The 19,230-nt window shown below is 38.0% G+C and overlaps 1 protein-coding gene across 4 annotated transcripts in view; it reads left to right on the forward strand.

The window, feature by feature from the left end:
• The window catches only part of FGD3 (FYVE, RhoGEF and PH domain containing 3), a 176,764-nt gene that overhangs the window by 86,402 nt on the left and 71,132 nt on the right, over positions 1-19,230 (forward strand). For 3 of the 4 annotated variants that reach the window (XM_038410836.2, XM_038410837.2, XM_043518271.1), the window contains exons 2-4: positions 7,263-7,433; positions 11,959-12,127; positions 13,162-13,759. In XM_038410836.2, the coding sequence (XP_038266764.1) occupies positions 7,263-7,433; positions 11,959-12,127; positions 13,162-13,759 (938 nt within the window). Of the gene's footprint in view, positions 1-7,262; positions 7,434-11,412; positions 11,511-11,958; positions 12,128-13,161; positions 13,760-19,230 lie in introns of those variants that run through there. The other variant, XM_043518270.1, reaches the window with a different exon arrangement.

The raw sequence follows: 19,230 nt of genomic DNA on the forward strand, positions 1-19,230 counted from the left end.
AATGTCAAGTTCAGCAGCTGCAATTGTCTGCTCACAAACAACTTGTAAAAACCCACACATGAAGAGTCTTAATATCTATCAGCACCACAAATCTGTTTATAGTTTTCCACCAAGCATCTTGTCTTACGTTTTCAGTGTTTAGTGCCCACCCCCAGATAAGTGCACAAAACATGTATCCGTCACTGTATATCTACTTTCAGTGCACAATAGAAATCAAAAGGCGGAGTCAAGCAACCACAATAAAAATACCTTGCTGTGTTCATATCTTGGTCTGCTGATCAGAAACAGGGAGTATTTTCCTCTGCTTATGCTTTGATGTATTGCCTGTATTTAGGGAACAGGGCACATGCTGCATGTTGTAATAAAATGAGGCCAGGAATAGAGAAGCCACAACGAAGTCCATCTCTTGATGTTAAAAGCTAGCTGAGTGTTAGGTTATTTTATTTTTTAAAAGACTGATTCAAGGAGTGAGAATCATGATCTCTCTCTGTCCTTGCAGACATTCACAGTGACCTATTCCATGTTCAGTCCCATTGATTACACTGAGGTTGCACAGGGTTTAAATCAGCACAAAATTCGGCCACTGGCATTTTAAGCTCAAAACACCAATCTTGCAAGTGATCTCTTCTGGCTAGGCATATGATGCTGCTAACTGAGAACAGAGGAGAGAGTGCTCCTTAAAAGCTTATTAAGGACCAGTTTCTCTACTTGGCATCCAGGTGTGTCCTCCATATCTCTGCTGCCAATCCAGAGGCTAGCTTCATTTTCATCCACTTTACCCTACCCCAGCTTTCAGGACACACCTCGCAAACACCATCCTTCTAGTCAAAAGGATTGGATGAAAATCCTTCAGACCAGTCAGTGCCTATTAGGAGTAAGTTTTCAGCCATCTTCTGATTTTTTGGGGGGCGGTACACCCACTTTTGGATGCCTGACTGATGGTTCTCATAAAAAAAAAAAAGTTAAACATCCACATTTGAACATGCCGGTCTAGGATCCCAATTGACCAATCTGAGGGCATAGATGGTGGCTTATGCATGCGAAACAGGTGCAAAACCCCTGGGGGGTCTGCAAATATGAGCATACAAAATTAAAAGCTGGGAAAATCATTTGGCCCTAATATTCCTGGTAGTGTGCTATGGTGCGAGAGACTCCTCCTAGGTGCTCAGCATGTCAGCCCAACAGTGTTCCCAGACCGTGGTAGCTAGGTGAATGAGAGACTGGGCTAGGGAATTTAATATGGGTCAGTGATAGAACTGCCACTGTGTTAATGGGATAGATCCTCAGCTGATGTAAATTCACTTGGCTCCTTTGAAGCTGGTGCTACTATGATTTACAATAGCTGTAATATTTGGCCCTTTGTATTCTGTTTATCTTAATTTAACAGAAATACATTATAGGCTTCAAGAATCTCAAACCTGAAACAGCTTCTACAAATATGTTTTTAACTTAAGATTAGCCAGCTCAGTGAGGAAACCGTCTGACATGGGTATGATTCAGAGGAAGAATGATGCTCTTGAGAAATTGCTCTGTTGTGTGAAAAATAGTCTTCCTGATAAAGTTCTGAAGTCTTCAGCAAAGATTAAAGTGGGTATTTTTGCAAAAGTTGTTGCAGGTTTTAGGCTTCTTTAGGAGTCTAGTTTATCCTGTATTCAATTAAAGTTAAATAAATATTACAGGAAACCTTAAATACCAATTGTACTATGTGACTCATATGTGAAAAGTTATGGACAGCTGTGACCTGTACTCACTGTGGGCTGGTCATGCAAACTTTTATGCTTATGAGTAATTTTACTCATGTGAATATGTTAGTTTCAGGGAAGTCATTGAAACTACTCTTGTGAGTAATTTTACTCATATGCATGGCCTACAGGAGTGAATCAGTAACTGCAAAGTTGGATTTAATGAAGCTGAGCTTCAGTTATGTGGTGTTTGTTTTTGACTAGTTTCAGAGTAGCAGCCATGTTAGTCTGTATCCACAAAAAAAGAAAAGGAGTACTTGTGGCACTTTAGAGACTAACAGATGTATTTGAGCATAAGCATTCGTGAGCTAACCATGTATGTGGTAATCAGGCTTGGACAGTAAAATGCACTGACTCTTTTTTGCAGATTATTTTTTAAAATTTGAATTGAATTGGTCTTTGCAAATAGAACCAGTGCTCATGCAAATTAACCTCAGAGTCTGAAAGAGAAGCGTTCGTCTCAGATTTCCTTTTGGCATTACCTGCATATTTCACAGTTTATTCACACCATAATATTCTTCTAGCTACTCTGTGACTAGGTGTAAAGCACATTACAGGAGACAATCAGACCCTGGAAATGGCAATGTTAGAAATGTTTGTATGCAGTTACTACAAAACAACTTTACTTTCTACATTTTAGTGACTTCAGTTAGTAGGGATAGTTATGGCCAATCCATTCTGGGCTAGCTTGTGACTAGGGGGTTGCCCCTGCACAGAAGTGTAAGGGGAAGTCTGCTCCTCTTCTGGAGCAGTGGAGTCGGGCAAGGCCTGGAGTAGGAGGAGCTTTGGCCAGGGAATTGTACTTCATGGGTGTGTCTCAGAGGGGCTATCTCTTACTGAGACAACTTCCTGGGTGGTGCAGTTTACACCACCTCTTTCTCAGTTCTGTCCCTAGAAGCACAGTGTAGCACTCATAGCAGCCTATAAGTATCTTACTTTGAGAAGAATTCAGCATATAATAATCTAGCAATTAGTAACTCTTTATATCAAGGTATTTTATAGTGTTGGAAAAATAAGTGAGAAAGTAAATAAAAGTTGTAGTTAGTTATACTACATGTGAGAAGTAACTTTTAGGGTCACATTCACAAATGCATAGGGAATGGCTTAAATTTAAAAAAAGAAATGAACCCCACCACTTGTGTGGTTTCACATGAGCATATTTTCTTGTTACGTGGCCAAGAATCTGCATTTGCTGTTTAAAGCTCTTATGGATTCAGAGATTAGCATTGGTTGTAATTGCTTATCAATTCTTTTCTGTGCTGCTTGCTCTTTTGATACAATGTTAATAAAAAGAAAAGGAGTACTTGTGGCACCTTAGAGACTAACAAATTTATTAGAGCATAAGCTTTCGTGAGCTACAGCTCACTTCATCGGATGCATTTGGTGGAAAAAACAGAGGAGAGATTTATATACACACACACAGAGAACATGAAACAATGGGTTTATCATACACATTGTAAGGAGAGTGATCACTTAAGATAAGCCAACACTGTTAATAAGTGTTTGTATGTGAAGTGCAGAGAGTTGGTGAGTAATATTGTCAACAATAACACGTATATAGTGTGCAAGGCACAAGATGTCCAATTTTGTTCTAAGGCAGTGACTTTTTTTATTTGTTCTTTTGAGCTAGGCAGCGGCTTTTAAAAGGAAGTGGTTTAAGACTTATCTAAGTGTTTGGTGCTCAGACATATCAGGGAACAAATCATTAGACGCTTTCTGCCAAATTCAGAGGGAATGAACGGAACTGGTAATCATCAAGTGATCCATCCCTTGTCACCCATTCCCAGCTTCTGGCAAACAGAGCTAGGGATATTTCAGAGCATGGTTTTGCATCCCTGTCCATCCTGGCTAATAGCTATTGAATGACCTATCCTCCATTAACCCTTTTTTGAACCCTGTTGTAGTCTTGGCCTTCACAACAACATCTGGCAAAGAGTTCCACAGGTTGACTGTGTGTAGTGTGAAGAAATACTTCCTTTTGTTTGTTTTAAATATGCCTCCTATTAATTTAATTGTGTGACCCCCAGATCTTGTGTTATGAGGAGGAGTAAGTGAGCTGTAGCTCATGAAAGCTTGTGCTCAAATACATTTGTTAGTCTCTAAGGTCCCACAAGTACTCCTTTTCTTTTTGCGAATACAGACTAACACGGCTGCTACTCTGAAACCTGAGGAGGAGTAAATAACACTTCCTTATTTACTTTACTTATTTAATTTACTTTCTCCATACCAGTCATAATTTTATAGACCTCTGTCATATCCCTTCTTAGTCATCTTTTTTCCAAGCTGAAAAGTCCCAGTCTTATTAATCTCTCCTCATATGGAAGCTGTTACATACCCCTCATCATTTTTTTTCCCCTTTTCTGTACCTTTTCCAATTCCAATATGTCTTTTTTGAGATGGGGCAATCACATCTGCATGCAGTATTCAAGATGTGGGCAATACGATATTTTGTCTAATTTTCTGTCCCTTTCATACTGATTCCCAACATTCTTGGCTGCCGCTGCACATTGAGTGGATGTTTTCAGAGAACTCTCCACAATGACTCCAAGATCTTTCTTGAGTGGTAAGAGCTAATTTAGACCCCATCATTTTGTATGTATAGTTGGGATTATGTTTTCCAATGTGCATTACTTTGCATTTATCAACATTGAATTTCATTGCCATTTTGTTACCCAGTCACCCAGTTATGCAAAATCCCTTTGTTTCTTCAAATGATTAAAATTCAATGCTTATAAAGTCCTGCATTTAAGGTTGAAGCAATTCTGAGTAGCTGAGATCAAATAAATCCCCTGAAAAGTAGATTTCATAGCAGATGCACTAATGAACTTTTAAACAGCAGTAATAGGAAGCAGTGTTGAAGAATTCAGAGATTATGCATTAGGGTGACAGAAGTGGACAGACTTATGCTAATTCATATTTATTTGATGGCTTTGAATTGATTTTTGTCAGCAAACAGTTATAACTTTGGAATATTCCACATCAATTTGAAAAAATCCTTAATGCTCCTGTGTAACCATCTGCCTTTTGAGAACAGCCCTGTGAAACATTTGAAATACTGTATACCTTTAACTCACTCAAACTCAATCTAGATCCAAAGGGCAGTGTTCTGAAGTTGGTAATACATGTAAATCCAGTGTAACTCCACTGACTTCAGAGTCTGATCTCAGTGTAAAGCTAGCCCTGAATAGATTGCATTTGTGAAGCTCAGCTCATGTTCCTGAATAATTCACAAAAAAGTCTGAAGATTACTTTAATGTTTAGACAGATCCTCCTTCTCAAGTGTTTGAGATCATCTTATCATTTTAAAGGGGTAGAGACAATTAAACTAGTCCATTTTAAAACATGAAATTAATACTAGTTTCAGGGACTACCTCTGCTCCAGAGTCCCCTGCCAATTTTTGTGCATTTACAGTCACATTACAGTATTTCATTCAAAGAAAAAACTCTCCAGTTACCAAGTTAACACCCACACAGACTGACAATAGAGAAGACATACCCATAAATACTGTTAAATTCCCCAAACAAACTGAAAAAAGAGACTCACTCTCTCTCTCATCTCTCATTTATACTAGTTAGAGATGTTACTTGTAACAATGGGCTTGATTCAGGAAAGCATCCCTTGTTCAGGAAGGGCACTTAAACACGTTTCATGGCTTAAATTCTGATCCCTTTGAAATCAATGGCAAAACTCCTATTGACTTCAATGTGGCCAGGATTTCACCCAGTGGAACTTAATGCTTAATTGCCTTTCCTGAACAGCAATGCTTTACTGAATCAGGGTCAATAGTAGGCTGAAAAATGTCAGAAAGTGTGACTTAAGTTGACAACGACCATGTAAGGACCAAATTAAGACCTGTTGTGAATAGGTGCAACTTGATTAACTTCAGTGCATATGCATCAGGTCTGAACTTGGCCCAATGTATTTATCTGCAGCAGTTTTAATCAGAATCAGTATTAGATTGGGACATTGGACACTGTCCAAAAGTACATTCTGTTTTGCTGGTTGGGCCATTTTTGATGACATCACATCTACATACAGTATCAACTTTCTTTGGTATCTGTTGAGACTGCATCAGTGAAAGCCAAAACAAAAAGCAAACAGAAACCTACCTCCCAATATATTAAATTGGGTGGGTTGTTTTATTTCTTTAAAACCCATAGGAAATGAGTAAATAATAAAATTTTTAAAAGAAACAAAACATCTTAGGCATTCCTTCTCTGGACGTTTCAATGCATCATGACTAATCTGTCTTTCAGACTATCAGCCCTCTGGGGAAGACCCTGTTTGTATATTGTCTTGATTTATAGGCATTTAATAAATAATAAACAACAATATTATGTCATTTAAATTGTTAATCTAATTCTTGCAAAGGATTGAAGCATGTTTATCATCTGCCTCGTCTATCACAGGCATTTGTGATTCAGCCATTCTTGAACCTAGGTGCTGATTTACCAAGTAGAATGCAGTGCCTGTGCACCTGTATCTCTACTTAGAGCAGTGGTTCCCAAACTTTAACAACCCGTGAACCCCTTTCACTAAAATGTCAAGTCTTGCGAACCCCCTCCTAAAAATGAATATTTCCAGGGATTTTCTCCTATACCTGAGTATAAATGATAAAAGCAGTGATCTTGGAAATATAACATTTGTTTTTATGACATGTTTATTACACACTATTTATTATTAATTATTATTTATCATGACAGTAGTTATATTACATTATGAAAACAGCAACACTCTTCCAAGATCTCACTTACGTAGATTGCATCACTTTGAATAAGCCAGTTATAAGACAAGGCTGCTAGGTTTCATCAAGGAGTATCAGATGTGGAAAAACCCCATGAAGGTATTTAAGAAGCCAACTCAAAGAGTTCCTCCTCCACCAGCATTCAGGTCTTGAGCAGTCCAGGCAAACAACGCACGTTACAACAAACCTTAAACTTGTTCTTCATAATCATTTAAAAAACAATACTAGCTGCCTATTTAATTTTAAAAACGGCAAAAAATATCCACCTCCCTTTCTATTTCTTATAAGGAGGCTTGAACTTTAAATCTCCTCCGTGTGATAGACATGCTTGCTTTGATCTGCTTAGCTCTTGGAAGTGCAGGGGCTCCGGGCCGCTGGCCCATGCTGCCTGGGGTCCCTAGGGACAGCTCTGTCCGCCATTAGGGAATTTTTTTCCGAGAACCCCCTGTAACATTTTGGGAACCTCCGACTTAGAGGAAGCCTATCAAAAAGGATTTTATATATACATACTCCCATAACCATTCACTGTTAGATCTATTTAGCTTTTTAGTGAAGAAATTACTAGTTGTTTGGATGAATACTGAGGTTCAGGATCTCTGTCAACCATCCAGTTTAAAGTGATTGTCAAGATGGATGTTTCTGAAGTGATAACTTCTAAGTTAATGACTTTTCTTTCCTTCAAATAACTGATGCAAGCTAAGCTACCAGAGCCAGGACAAGCTGCTTTTCAAGGGAAAAAAGGAGGAAATAAACATTGACCCATTTCTTTTTCCAGGTTGCCCTTGTGCTCCTTTTCAAATCAAATGTCATATTGACTCAAATCCGACATTGGAAGCATGTGGCGAGCTGCAGCACATCAGCCCTGTACAATGTATCCATCAAACTGGAAGGAAACCCAAAACCAAATCTCCATTGGCCAAAACACATCTTCTGCAGAAACCCCAAGGCAAGTGGTTTTGTTCCTCCAATATTCATGCAATTTTCTATTGTGCTGGAAGTCTAATGTTTTTAAAAAGATTGTTTTAATTTGAAAATTAGAGCTGTTGTCTCATTTGATACAGGGAAAGTACAATTAGCGTGACTTTGTTTTCATTTTTCCAGTGTTAAAAATTCAGTTGAAAAAGCTTTGGGGGGGAGAATGGAATCATGAATGACACAGATTAATTAGCTTTTCAAAAATGTGACCGTATACATTTTCAGTGTGTATATCACATGTAGTAGTAAAGATTAGGATTTAATTAAAAATATTGTTTAAATTCTTTATTCATTTTTATTATAAGAACAGCTTAGCACTCCAGTCTAGAGAGCCTTGTGCTGTATTGAAAACAGCTGCACTTTACCTAGCAAAAAAAAATGCCTGAAAAATTACAAATATATTTTTTTAAAAAGAAACATTAACCAAACCAATGTGCACATCCAAGCATACCATTATTAGATGTAATAACTGTGCAACCCCATCTAATTCAAGAATAATCACAGTGAAACAAATGCCTCCACCTTACTTCCAGACACCTTACTTCAAGACACAAAGAGCTAGCTCCTCAGCTGGTGTAAATGTATGTAGTTCTGTTGAAGCCAGTGTAGCTATGCTGATTGACACCAGGTGAGGAGTGGGCCCCAAAAGTGCAGAGTTTGAGCATTTAAAATCCCCAGGCTGTTTTTTCCCCCATCTCCATTGAAGTGCTAACTGCTTGAGGAGACTAAAGGCCCAGTCCCTTGTATGGGGAGAAATTATTTCCACATGTTGCAGTCTGTACAGTGAAGTGTTAGTTTCTTTGTAGTACCAATTATTATTTTTCTTACTAGCTCTTTAGAAATTGCTTAGAAAACTGTGCGTACTAGATGTTTGTCTTCTCAGCTGAGATACATGCTTCATTTATCTGAAAGTAATTTGGAAGGCCTTTTTTTTTTTTTGACAAGTGCAGGTGAGTATATCCCAGAGATCTTGATTTAAACAAAGCTTATAAAAAGCAGTCACATAATTAGGTTGATAGCACCATTACATGACAACAGGAAACAGCCATTTTGGTCACTATCAAAAATATTTAAATATACTGTACAAAATGAGACTCCTATCTTATCATCCTGAATGTCTGTAGAAAAAACAACTTTCTGCCTTACCTTTAACCATTGGTATCCATAAAGGAAAACAGTTGACATTTCTGAAACTGAAAGGCCAGTCTTAAAGTGTAATATTGGTACATTAGTCAATACTTCCCTCCCTGTAGGTGATGTTCTCTGTGTATGTATGTGTGTGTATGTGTATGTATATATATACTAATTAAGTGTGTATACTAATTAAGTAAGAAATTACTAGTTGCTTGGACAAATGAATACCGAAGTTCATGACCTCTGTCAACCATGCAGTTAAGTATACACACACTTAATTAGTTTTCATTTAGAATTCTTTCTCTTTCAGATTTCATTATTGAACAGTCCATTAACATTATTAATAATGCCATAAGGTATTCTGATAAATAGGAATAGCTAAAACTAGATCATCAGCTGGTATGTATCAGTGAAACTGCTCTAGATTTAGTGGAACTGTACCCGTTTAAAACAGCTGATCTGGCCCATTATCAGTATCTGCATCAGCTTGCTCCATTTGATTCAGATCATGTTTAAAAGTGCCCCAAATTGCATTAGCATTGGTCAGCCTCATCTCCATTACACAAATATCAACATTCCTGAAATGGTATATCCAAGTCTTCCCTCTCTCCCCCACATGGAGCAAGGAATTTAGACTAAAAGGAGTAACTCTCTTTCTATCTTGCTGAGATTCAGTTTAACACCTTGAGTAATAAAAAGTTATTGCGATAAAATGGACAAACACACATAAAGGAAGGCATAATTTTGAAAAGTTTATCTTGCTAGTACTCCCTACACTTCTGTTGCAAACCAATTTGACACCAGTCCCCAAAAGTAGATGACATATATTCAAATAGGAAAAATAAGAATGTAAGCCAAGATTTTCAAAAGTAGTTGTTGCCAAGTAGCCACCTTCAGCAAATCAATCTCCGTTTCCTGACAGCCCCACCACTCCTGATAGTCACCCAGTGGGAATATCAGGAGAGGTTCAATTCTTAACTTCATAATTCCTGCAATACTTGAAAAATATTACTACACCTAATTCTGGTTATCCTTTAGCTTAAGTTGTAGAGGTCTGGTTTTCTAACCCTATTGCCACTTGTGTGCATTAGTTTACAAACATGTCTGTGTGCATGGAGCCATGGAATCATTACATTTTGGAGTAATGATCTGTGACTTGCAGCTGTTTCTCCTGCTGGACTCAGATCTACTCTTCTTCTGTAAGAACCAAATGAAGCCTCTAGATCATTCCAAATTTCCATTGCTGGTTTGGTTTCCCTTGGAAAAGGTCTGCACATTCTTTTGCAAACACGTGTGTGTCCACGCTTAGTCACTGTGTAAAACGTTCTGTTTGAAGGTTACTCATCAAGGCCTACAGTGATAAATCTTCAGCTAAGTCTGAGGAGATTTAAATGTGCAACCACCAATATCATTAGTGGAAATTAGATTGCTAAATCAATCCAAGTTTGCTCAGAATTGGCTGAACTGAAGATGTAGTTTCATACTCCTCTGTTCTCTCTTCCACAAAGTAAGAGGAGGAATTGTGACCCCTCCAGATAATAACCTTTTGACCCCCAGTTTGAGAACCCCTGGATTAATGCATGCAACAATTTACAAACATTTTATAGAATCTAAACACATTCTTACAAGTCTAACACCTATCTGAACAAAACTAATATATAGGCGAGCTGGTCTGGCTTCCAGGTGTGAATTTGTCAGTGGTGATCTGATGCCAACAGCCTGGTCAGAACTGGCATCTGGTTTGCCAGCGACACAGCCACCCTTTCACGTTCAAGAACATTTCCTTTACCATCTCCCCACTCTTCCTGTGCACTTTCAGTTTTCTAGAAAAAACCCCAATAGCAACCCTCTTATTTTTGATAGGGAATTCAAGGTGGCTTTGGACAGTAGGCCAATCCAGGAGTTTAATCCTACTGCTCAAAATGTACAGTAAAGCCCAAATCCTTCACAAGATGTACTTTGTGTTTAACTAGTATTGCTCAAACAAGCTGTGCAGTTTAAATGGTTATAAATCCTCCTGCATGTTGTACTCAAACACATTAAATCATCCTTAGTCATCAACTTCAGTGGAGCTGTGACAACTGACAGCAGCTAAAGATCTGCTCCAAGAAGAAAGGACAGTTAGGCTCATTCAGATCTAGAGTCTGAAACTCTCATCCAGAGCTTTGCCTGAGTAAAGACTTCAGGAATTGGCACTCTAAGTTCGTTACCATATAATTTAAAAAAGAAAACAAAGCCCTAAAATTACTCATTCAGAACTGTTGATATTTAAAGACATTTTACAACATTAAGCACATTATGCAAACATGTTCCAAATGGACCATTTTAACATAGCTGCTCTGACTAACATGAAAAACTTGAATTCAGCTGCTGTTCTTGAAAAGTTATTTAGGAAAACACTTTATAACTTGTGTGTCGAACTTTTAGTATATTTTCTATTAGACAATTTAGGACTGAGTGAATATTTGGCAGCACTGCTCAAAGAAATGCACACTTCTGGGTTAATTTCACTGTCAGTTTTTCTTAGCGTCTAGTTTAAGGTCCACTTATGTGAAGTTGCTTTCACTGCATAAAACAGTAAAAGCATGTGAAACTGTTGCCATGGGTTACTGCTTACGTATTTATAAAACCATTTACTCTGCAAAAAATGAAGAACTGAGTGCATATGTTTTGCTAAATTACATTAATTAGAAGGAACTGCAAAGGACTAATTAAGAGGTTAAGGTACAATGTTGACTTTCTTTTTCAACAGATTGGAGACATGTTTAAAGTAAGCACTTATTTATACAGTATCTTGTTCAGTGCGGTACCAAAAGAGGAAGGAAATTTGTGAAGAATATACCACAGAGAAGCTGGGGGAGGGAGAAGGAAATAAAGTTTTTTACATTTTCTTGCAGTGCTTCCAGTAGAATGAGTGAGCTGTCCAAATCCATATTTTTCTTATGGGATCTAGTTAAGTGTATTAGAGCAATAAGAATTCTAAGTTTTGAAAAGTCACCGTAAGTGAAATTGAGCACTATGGTGGAGATGAAGAGAGTGCTTGCACAACCAAGTCTTGGTGTGTGCACTGTGCATCCTGTTTGGCAACAAGGAAGCGGTGATGTTCTGTCAGCTACTCAGTGCTTTGACAGATCTGACAAAACTGTAGAAATGCAAAAGACAAGCTAGCCTGTTTCTTTAGAACATATCAAAGTGTTTTCGTGTGAAAAATATCTTGTGACTGCAGTGGTTCCGATGTAATTAATAAACAGCAGTAAAACAATGGGTGCTTCTCGCTCTTTCTTCAGAGTGAGGATCTGTTGTCTTTGTTGTTATAAAGAAGCCAGAACTTTATCCTCTTTTTTTCCCCTTAATTTCATTAGTACCTCCTAAACCTGTCCATCTCAAACCTGGGCAGGAAAGAATTCCTCCAGCACCTTCTCGGCCTTTGCCAGCTGATCCCAAGTCATCAAGAAGCTTAGTGCCTGAAGAGGAAGAAACGCAGACATCAGCAGGAGTCAATATCCTCATTGAAAAGTTTGAAAGTATTAGGTAAATATTTATATTTGTCTATTTCTACCCGTGTCATTTTTTGCATTCGGTTTGAAACTTCATCTCAATGGGAGGAAAATACAAGTGTATAAAATCAAGAAATATTTATTATAACTATTGTGTACAAATTCACATAGAGCAATTTGTCTAATCATAAACCCTAAACTTAACTGAGTGCATATGGGGACTTGATACAAAAAGCAATGTTGCTAAAAAACGTATTGGTCTATATCATGCCATGAATCCCCAAATAGGAGTTTCCACTGAAATCAGTGAAGAGTTGCGCCTAGAAATAACCCAGTGTCTGCTTTTAGTAGGCAAAGTTTGGGTTGGAATTGTTTAGCTATTACAAGATCTTGATTATTGTGAGGGTTTTGTTTTATTGATTAAAAGTTTTATAACATTCAATAAATGTCAGGCAAACTGTTTACCGTTTATGGGGAAGGAAAACAGATCACAGCATATTATAGATCAGGCTAATTTCTACAGAAACTACATTTACTGAATTTGGTTGGTCAGTTTTACTGTAAAATTGGCTGATCTTGCAAACCCTATTCACAGGAAATTCCCATTGAAGGCCAAGCCTGCAGGACAGGGTGTGGAGTTTAAAAAAAAAGTTCTTTCAACTAGTTATGATAGATCACATGAATTTTGAAAGTTATGCTTTGATATAGGAAAATAGTACACTGCTGTCCCTTTAAAATTTCATCTCTCTTGTAGGAGATCCCCTGCCCTTAAGGGATAATTACATTGAAAAACAATGAGTTCCTGTCTTTAATGGGGGGGAAAAGACACTTCCTCTCTGCAGGACAGGAAGAATTTTAAAGGGGTAGCAAGTGGCATGGCTTTGTGTGCAACTTTTGAATGAATATTTGTTTCAGTCATTCTGACTGGAATTTTCAAAGGTTCTTAAGGGAGTTAGGGCCCTGCTGCCATTGCAACTGAATGGAAATTGGGCTCCTAACTCCCTTAAATACCTTTGAAAATCTCAGCCTCCAATTCAAATGACCAAGGTGCTTCCTCTTCATTTGTAGGCAACCTACCCATGTTCTTCAAAGAAGCCAATTAAATTTAACTTTTAAGATGGAACCTGGATTGGACTCTTCCAAACAGCCAAGCTCAAGTGACTGTGAAATGGTAGCTTCCTGTGGCAGTTCTACAAACGAAAAAAGTGAGCCCGATGAAAATGAGCCAGACGTCCTGTGCAGTGCAGAACTGTCCAATGCAGACAAAATGAAAATTAAAGAGCTAAGCATCGGGGAAAACAAAAGCTCTGAGGCCTGTACTGCTGTAAATGTGAGCAAAGAGCCCTCTGGAGAGCTGGAGAGTAAGGACTCAACCTCAGAGCTGAATAGTAACGGTAAAATTCCCAACAGAGACAGTGGAATTGACAGCCCTTCTTGTAGTGTGGCAGGAGAGACTTTCCCAAACGAAGAAGGCACAGACCAGAAGAAGTCTACTGCCTCTGGGAATCCAACAGAGATGGAAACTGACAGCAAGGGTAGCAAGTCTTCACCTGTAGAGCAGAAGAGAGACTCAACCCAGGATGAAGACAGTGACCTAGATGAGGGAAGTAGCGAGGAACAAGAGACAGCAGAAGTGCCAAAGTTAGAAGATTTAGATGTAAACAAGGTAAGATACTTATTTGTTCATCGCTTTCAAACCGTAAGCCCTGATTCTGCAACTGGCCTTGTGCTGGGGAGAGACCATTGCATCCACATTCATGGATTTTAAAGCAAGAAGGACCATTATGATCATGTTGTCTGTTGCTGTGTATACCACAGGTTATACACAGAGTTAGAGTATCTCTTTTAGAAAGACCTTCAGTCTTGATTATCACTTGACTTCAAGTGATGGAAAATCCAACACATCTTTTGATAAGTTGTTCCAATTATGCTCAAATTGCACTCAAAGCTAAAAAAGTGCACCTTAGTTCCAGTTTGAATTTGTCTAGCTTCAGCTGTTGGATCCCTGAGTGCAGTTGTCTACCAGTGTGGAGCTCCTGGAAGGATCGGGGCCTCACATATTCATATTTGAAATTATAGCTATGGAAGTACTTGCACACCATTTGAAGCCTTTGTTGTATTTTTTATAAAGGCGCTTATGCCTCTTTCTCTTTTATATATTGTGGGTGGAAACGTTTCTTATTAAGGCTGGGGTCTCTGTAAATTACCTTGTTTCAAGGCAGTAATACATCTGAATACAGTGTGCAAAGGGTCCAGTCCTAGAGCAGTATTACGTAACTTATGACAAGCAAGGAGCAATACTGGATCACTGTTCAAGCAATTCTTTGCAACTAAAAGACAACATCCTGGCATACAGAGTACTGTAGCTCACAGCTGCAGCAATGTACACAACGGTCTGTAATTTTATATTAAAGGGATATGTAATTAACTGTATTTACTTGGGCTGTCAAGTGCTTAAAAAAATTAATGGTGATTAATTGCGCAATAAAAAAATTAGTGGCAATTAATCGTGCTGCTGAACAAGAATAGAATACCATTTATATAAATATTTGTGGATGTTTTCCACATTTTCAAGTATATTGATTTCAATTACAACACAGAATACAAAGTGTACAGTGCTCACTTTATTTTTATTATAAATATTTGCACTGTAAAAATACAAGAAATAGTAGTTTTCAATTCACTTAATAAAAGGACTGTAGTGGAATCTCTTTATCGTGATGTGAAAGTTGCACTTACAAATGTAGAATTATGTACAAAAAATAGCTGCATTCAAAAATAAAACAATGTAAAACTTTAGAGCCTACTATTCCACTCAGACTTACTTTTTGTTCAGCCAATTGCCAGACAAACAAGTTTGTTTATATTTGTAGGAGATAATTCTGCCCACTTCTAGTTCACAATGTCACCTGAAAGTGAGAACAGGCGTTTGCATGGCACTTTTGTAGATGGTATTGCAAAGTATTTACGTTTGTAAGTTGTGCTTTCACGATAAAGAGATAAAGAGATACTTGTATGAGGTGAATTGAAAAATACTATTTCTTTTATCATTTTTACAGTGCAAATATTTGTAATAAAAATAATATCAAGTGAGCACTGTATACTTTGTATTCTGTGTTGTAATTGAAATCAATATATTTGAAAATGTAGAAAAACATCCAAAATATTTAATAAATTTCAATTGGTATTCTATTATTTAACAGTGCGATTAAAACTGAGATTAATCATGATTAATTTTTTAAATCACAATTAATTTTTTTGAGTTAATCGTGTGAGTTAACTGCGATTAATTGGCAGCCCTAGTATTTACCAAACTTAGTAGTAGAATTGGTTGGAAATTTTTCCAGCAAAAGATAAAATGCTATTGTGCCTATTTCCTTGACCAACTTACACCATCTCATATGAGCAGGACTGGCCCATGGTGTAGACCTTATTATAAAGTCACAGTTATGTAGCAAGAATATAAGGCCTGATTCTCCTCCAAAGTACCCTAGTGTAAATTGGGAGCAATTTACTTGAAGACAAAGCTGTAATACCAGTGTGAATGAGAGGAGAATCAAATCCCTGGATCCAGGAACATTTACAACCCTCCACTTGCAAATGGAAATGTAGCAACCCAAGTGAATCTTGTGGTGATGGGCTCAGAACTTGTTAATAATATTTGTAAATCCACATGCATCAAACACAGTGTTCTTCCTGTAGCACTATCAGTTACTAGTATAAGCCAAGTCAGAAAAAAGGACAAAAACATTGATTTTGGTGTCACTGAGACCATTAACTTCAGAGAAAGAGCTGACATTAAGGCAAAACTTGAAAGTTTATTCTGGCAAATGCTGCTTCTCAAAGTGAAGGTTGTTTACATTTTCCAAATAGCGAGATGAATGAATACACAGTCCATTCTACTGTCAAACAAAACTTTCCAGCATAATTGAAATAGTTTACAATACGCAGCATGGCAATGCTCCAATTTCAGAACAAATACTGAGATAAAAGAATCACTTCTCTGGCAGTGGAACCCTGAGCAATAACTAATCTGGGTTTGATAAACTACAGCTACTTGGAAAAACCTCATTGCTCTTTTGACAGAACGACACCATCGGTCAATGAGGGTAGAGCGGCAGAGGAGATATACTTGGATTTGCTTCCCTGTGCATTTTTTGTAGTTCACAAAAACTGCAGATACTGAGAACCATGAACCTGATACAGATGTTATACCATCTGCACTGGACAATGAAGACTTTATAAAGTCTATATCAGGTCCAGAGCTACTGTGAACATGCTATGGTCTGGCGAAGGTGCTGTGAACTTAAACATTTGCAGGGAGGTAAAAATGGAGTCGTGCAGGAATCAGGGTATGGAGGCTTGAGAAGCTGTGCTCCAATAATTTTTGGTTTTCACGTAGGTGATCCTTTACTAAGACTCAATTTTGGAAATATTGTATTTCTTTGGTCTCCTGTGATAAACCTTCATAGCTCTATCACTTAATTCCAACACCAGAACTAAAAATGTGACAGAATCAGATTGTAGAAGGGCTTGGATGGCTCAGGGATTGAAGCCTTCCCCTGCAGTCCACTGGTTCAAATCAAATTGGTAGTAACCGAAAGGTGTTACAATCTGAGTGCTGTTCAGTGGTCTTTTTGAACTGTCATGATTGTTCAGTCCGTCTCCCAGTGGATGTGTGTCACTTTTGCAAAATCCCCACAACACCAGGAGATGTGAATAAGGCACTTTTCTCACTAACCCTGCAGTCACCAAAACACATTTTGTTTTTCAATTTAACATTTCTTTGAACACTAAATTCAGCTAGTTGAATCTCAGGTTGCCAAACAGAAAAGGGAGATCTATGCATTTACTGTTTCTATTGTGGACCGAAGGCTGAAGTGAGCTGTAGCTCACGAAAGCTTATGCTCTAATAAATTTGTTAGTCTCTAAGGTGCCACAAGTACTCCTTTTCTTTTTGCGAATACAGACTTACACGGCTGCTACTCTGAAACCAGATGTAAAATGTTACAGAGCTAATAATGGACCCAGTCTAGAGTCCAAGTCAAACTGGACTCCCAGGAAGATTTGGTTTTGTAAGGAATGCAGGCTCAAACCAGATTTATCCATTGTGTAAATGCAGTGGGATGGATTTGGTTCATTTCAAAGATGTGCTTTACTGACACACCAACATTTTATAAGATATTTGAGTTCCAGGGTGCAGCATTTATAATAATATGCCTTGTTCCTCTGAGATCATTTATGTAATTAAATATATATGTAAAGTTTTAGTTGTGAGTTTTAAATAACATAAACCATGTGTTTGAAGTAAAGCTAATTGTTACTTTGCTTGGTGCTTTGAGTAGGTTAGGGAATCTGTAAATAGAGACTTAACTTTGCAATTTAAATGAGAAACACTTGAGGGGAAGGAATTATCCCTATCGCCAGGATTTCAATATTATATTGCCACGTTGTCCTCCCTTCCGCCTCCTTGATTCTGCTCACTTTGACTGTTATGGTTCAGTGCTATGGAATGAACTGGGGAAAGCCCAGAGCATACTCATTGCCTTATCTGACAGCCTTATGGGGAGGAGAGTTGGGAAGGTTTCTTAGGCTGCCCTGTCCCGACTGACTGTTCCATTACTGCTCATTCTGGAGCTGTCAGCTGGAGAAAGGTAGGGCCCAATCAGGCTGAAAGTTTATTTCACTCTCCCCAAAACCAGTTATTGTGTGGAAGGGAGGTTTCTCTTGAAATTAAAAAGCTCCTGCACAGTTATAAGGGAATGAGGAAACATCAATCACCATCAGCTCTTGAGATTGGGGGCAGAGAGAGTGCATCCTCTCTGTCTGAAAAGGCCTTTTTAGAAAAATACCATGCCTGGGGTTGGACCTGTTTCTTCTTGCTTTTTCTCTACACACACACTCGGACCCATACAAGTGCCCCAGTCGTTGCAGCCACTCAACAGGAGTAACTAGTAACTGTAGTAACATCCATGTCTCTGGAAAGCTTTGTATCTTGTAGTCAGAACTGGGTACATAGTAATTACAGCTGCAGTTTGGTTTAATAATGATTTGATGATTCCCAGTTCACCAATTTAAGTGGACATCATGAATAATCGCTGATTTTCCCCCCCCACACTGTATTTTTCACACACACAAACACACACCCACCAAAAACAACAACAACTTTTTGAATCAATAAACCTTTGCTGGTGAAGTACTATTCCCTACTGTGAAGCTTGTATTGTTCTCTTTAGACTAGCTTTAGATATCCTATGTCATGTAGCTTCTCTTTGGAATCTAACACATCTCACTATCAGCACACAATTATTGGAATATATTTTTAAAGTAATTGGGATTTTTACCTGTCTTTTGTCAAAATGAAAATGGACAAGGGGAGCTTATCAGTTTTGATAATGTCTCAGAAAACGTTATCAGCACAGAAACCGAGACATGTTAGCCTTGATATACTTACAAGAGAATGAATGAAATGAAAGTGGGATTAGAGCCACTATCATGTTCTGTAGACTATTAATGTCAGGGTTTTTGGTGGAACTACGGCTTCGCATGGACTGAGTAAAACTTTTGAAAGTGAGAACACTTTTTTCATGTCTTTTTATTTAAATGTTTGCAGTAAAAGGAAAAATGAGTAGAGAAACTCCTCAGCAGACCCCCTCCCTCGTTGTCCATCACTGTACTGTTTGAGTGCCTTTCACATAACAATGATAGCAATAGCAAAGCCTATAGGGGACTTCATGGAATCTCTGGCTTATCTCCTTTTGTGGCTGAAAACTCTGTTTGGTGTAGGGATTTGCAGTTTTTTGTTTTTTCATTGATTTGTTTTTCAATTTTGTTGGAGGGTGTCTTTGGATAGAAAGGGGCATCGATGTTGTGTTATTTCTATGGTATTTGCAGTGTTGTTCCCAGAATATGAGACACAAGCTTGTCTCCTTCACTAACAGAAGTTGGTCTAATAAAATATATTACCTCACCCACTTTGTCATTATAGTGGTGGCAAGCCGTCATAAAGTAGGAAGGTTTTGCAATGTTTCCTAAAGATGCTCAGGCTCTGGAGTCATCTGAATTTCTCTGGGGAGCACAACTGTCTTGGTAGTTCATAAATCGTAATTAGGTCTATAATGTAATCGGAGATTGATC

This window comes from Dermochelys coriacea, chromosome 7, assembly GCF_009764565.3.
Source record: "Dermochelys coriacea isolate rDerCor1 chromosome 7, rDerCor1.pri.v4, whole genome shotgun sequence".
NCBI lineage: Eukaryota > Metazoa > Chordata > Testudines > Dermochelyidae > Dermochelys > Dermochelys coriacea.